General features: G+C 35.2%; 1 protein-coding gene across 1 annotated transcript in view; it reads left to right on the plus strand.

Annotated features, from left to right (window-relative positions):
* Positions 369–2,809, plus strand: part of LOC107648785 (enolase 2) — a gene marked incomplete in the record, with an annotated part of 4,729 nt that continues 2,288 nt past the window's right edge. The window contains 11 exon segments of the mRNA XM_016352603.2: positions 369–434; positions 740–803; positions 1,008–1,072; positions 1,169–1,216; positions 1,395–1,481; positions 1,561–1,641; positions 1,816–1,917; positions 1,994–2,074; positions 2,307–2,381; positions 2,532–2,594; positions 2,680–2,757. Of these exon segments, the coding sequence (XP_016208089.1) occupies positions 369–434; positions 740–803; positions 1,008–1,072; positions 1,169–1,216; positions 1,395–1,481; positions 1,561–1,641; positions 1,816–1,917; positions 1,994–2,074; positions 2,307–2,381; positions 2,532–2,594; positions 2,680–2,757 (810 nt within the window).

Below are 2,809 nucleotides of genomic sequence, written 5' to 3' on the forward strand. Positions count from 1 at the left end.
AAATAAAATACAGTAATAATAACAGTAATAAAAAAGACAACGATAAAACCCACAAAAGATAAAAAAAAAAGAAAAACGCAAATAAAAAAAAGAAGAAAAAAAAAGAGGAGAAAAATGATGAGTAACGCAAGATGCATAAAGAGAAACGTAATTTCACGTGCATTATGTAAGTGACTTGGATGAAAAAAAGACTTTATGTGTAGCAAGGAAATTATTATAAGGTGTCTTAAAACCTAATCCCGAATAAAGTACAAAGCTTAATCAACTATAAATAAACCCCCACCACCCGAAGTTGTTCATCTTCAGAACTCGCCACTTCTCACTCACCCTTCGATCTACTCATTTCCAGATCTAAAATACAATCATCCATGGCCACCATCACTACCATCAAGGCCCGCCAGATCTTCGACAGCCGTGGTAATCCCACCGTCGAGGTTCGCTTCTCTCTCTTCTCAACCTCTTTCGCCTTTTCAGTAATTTTTATGTTATTCTCCGATTCGTCATATCTCACTCGTCCTCGCTGTTTCTCTTCATTTGTTTCTCCGTCTTCATTATTTTGATGATATCGAGATCTAATCAAGACTTTTTATTCACTTTATCCGTTGTCTTTGTTTCTTAATTTGATTTTGATTTGAATCGATTTGTTTTTATGGTTGAATTTGAATTTCTTGAGGTATGGTTATGGTGGACTATTTAAAATGTTTTTGAAATGGATGAAGATTCTTTTTTTCTTTTTCAGGTCGATTTGACATGCTCAGATGGCACTTTTGCTAGAGCTGCTGTTCCAAGTGGTGCATCCACTGGTATGCTGAAATCTCTTCTCATATCTGATACTGATGTATCCCTTTGAAATAACATCTAGAAAATTTTCAAAATTATATTCTATATCTTTATCGTTATACTGTTTTTTTTTTCAAAAAGATTTTCGGCATAACCGCATAGGTAGCTTTCTCACTTGATCAGTTTTGTTTAACTTTGTTCCCTTTGTCTTTTAAATTTCTTTTTAGGAATCTATGAGGCCCTTGAATTAAGAGATGGAGGATCTGACTACCTTGGGAAGGGTGTATCAAAGGTAAGTCTCATCTAGTGTCTACATAGTTTAATAGGTCGTCACGGTTATTGTGCTATCAGTGTTTATTCTCACCTTGATTTTCTTTTGCACATGCAGGCTGTTAACAATGTTAACACGATTATTGCTCCTGCCTTAATTGGCAAGGTTGGTTAACTTTGGATTTATTAATTATGTATTATCAGAGCTTCTAAATCTGTTGTCATGGCTAAGTTTTTTTTTTTCTTTCTTTTTTTTTCTGTTTGAAATTCGGACAGAGCTGTTATGTGGTTTATGGATTGATCATTGATCCATTTTTTTGGGTTGCTTTTATGACAATGAACAGGACCCAACCAAGCAGACTGAAATTGACAACTTAATGGTTCAACAGCTTGATGGAACTGTTAACGAATGGGGTTGGTGCAAGCAGAAGGTGCTTGTCAGGCTATCTTTCTATTGTTGCATCATTTAAAGAGATTCTTGAATTTCTAATTCATATTTTGTTGTTTTAGCTTGGAGCAAATGCCATATTGGCAGTTTCTCTTGCAGTCTGCAAAGCTGGTGCTAGTGTCCTGAAAACTCCTTTGTACAAGGTATTTATATCTGAACTGCTGATATTAATGTCTAAATCTAATATTTACTAGATTAGAATGAGGAAATATGAATTCTTCCACACAAACTCCTCAATTACCTTCTATGTGTGTTTTATCTTAGGCTGGAATTTTTCTTTATTATATTATATCTGACTTAATTATGGCTTGGTGCAGCACATTGCAAATATTGCTGGTAACAAAAAGTTGGTCTTGCCAGTTCCCGCCTTCAATGTCATTAATGGTGGATCACATGCAGGAAACAAACTTGCAATGCAGGCATGCTTTTGAAGGCTCTTCTCTTGTGTGTGTAACAGATAGTTACAATGAGTTTCTAATACTTATGTATATGCAGGAGTTTATGATTCTTCCCGTGGGAGCTTCCTCTTTCAAGGAAGCCATGAAAATGGGTGTGGAAGTATATCACCACTTGAAGGTCTGTCTTCATGTTTCATTAATTTGCCTCTTACATTGTGCTCTAAATCTTAATTGGTTTTTACACAATCTAGATTTTTGCTTTAAACTTAGCTTACATTGAAGTTTTTGGTGCCATGGCTTGCCATGCTTGGTTCTTTCTGAGCATGCATCTACACTGTTGGTTAATCAACATGCTTTGCTACTGTGTTTTATTTATTTATTAATGGTGGGTTATGCTAATAACGTTTCAGTCTGTCATCAAGAAGAAATATGGTCAAGATGCAGTAAATGTTGGTGATGAAGGTGGCTTTGCTCCTAATATTCAGGTACATGGTGTTGTTCAAACCCTCTTTTTCATATAGCTGATCATGTTTAGTGGGGCAATTCTTAATTTTTAATGTTTTTTAATGCATGGAGTGTGGGTACTTGCTCATATTTGGGGGAAGTTGCTGATGTTTTGTTTTTCAATTTTTCAGGAGAACAAAGAGGGTTTGGAACTGCTAAAAACTGCTATTGAAAAAGCTGGTTACACAGGCAAAGTTAGTTTCCCCCTCTCGTCAAAATTTTTGTTTAAGTGCTTTGGCTTCAGTAAGAGTGCTTAACAAAGTTTTTTTATGTTCTTAGGTTGTCATTGGAATGGATGTTGCTGCCTCTGAATTCTACACATCAGACAAAAAATACGATCTGAACTTCAAGGAAGAAGTAAGTATTTATTTATATCACTTTGTGAATGGGGTAATACGAATTTAGTCTA

The sequence above is a fragment of the Arachis ipaensis genome, chromosome B06 (genome assembly GCF_000816755.2).
Source record: "Arachis ipaensis cultivar K30076 chromosome B06, Araip1.1, whole genome shotgun sequence".
Lineage (NCBI taxonomy): Eukaryota > Viridiplantae > Streptophyta > Magnoliopsida > Fabales > Fabaceae > Arachis > Arachis ipaensis.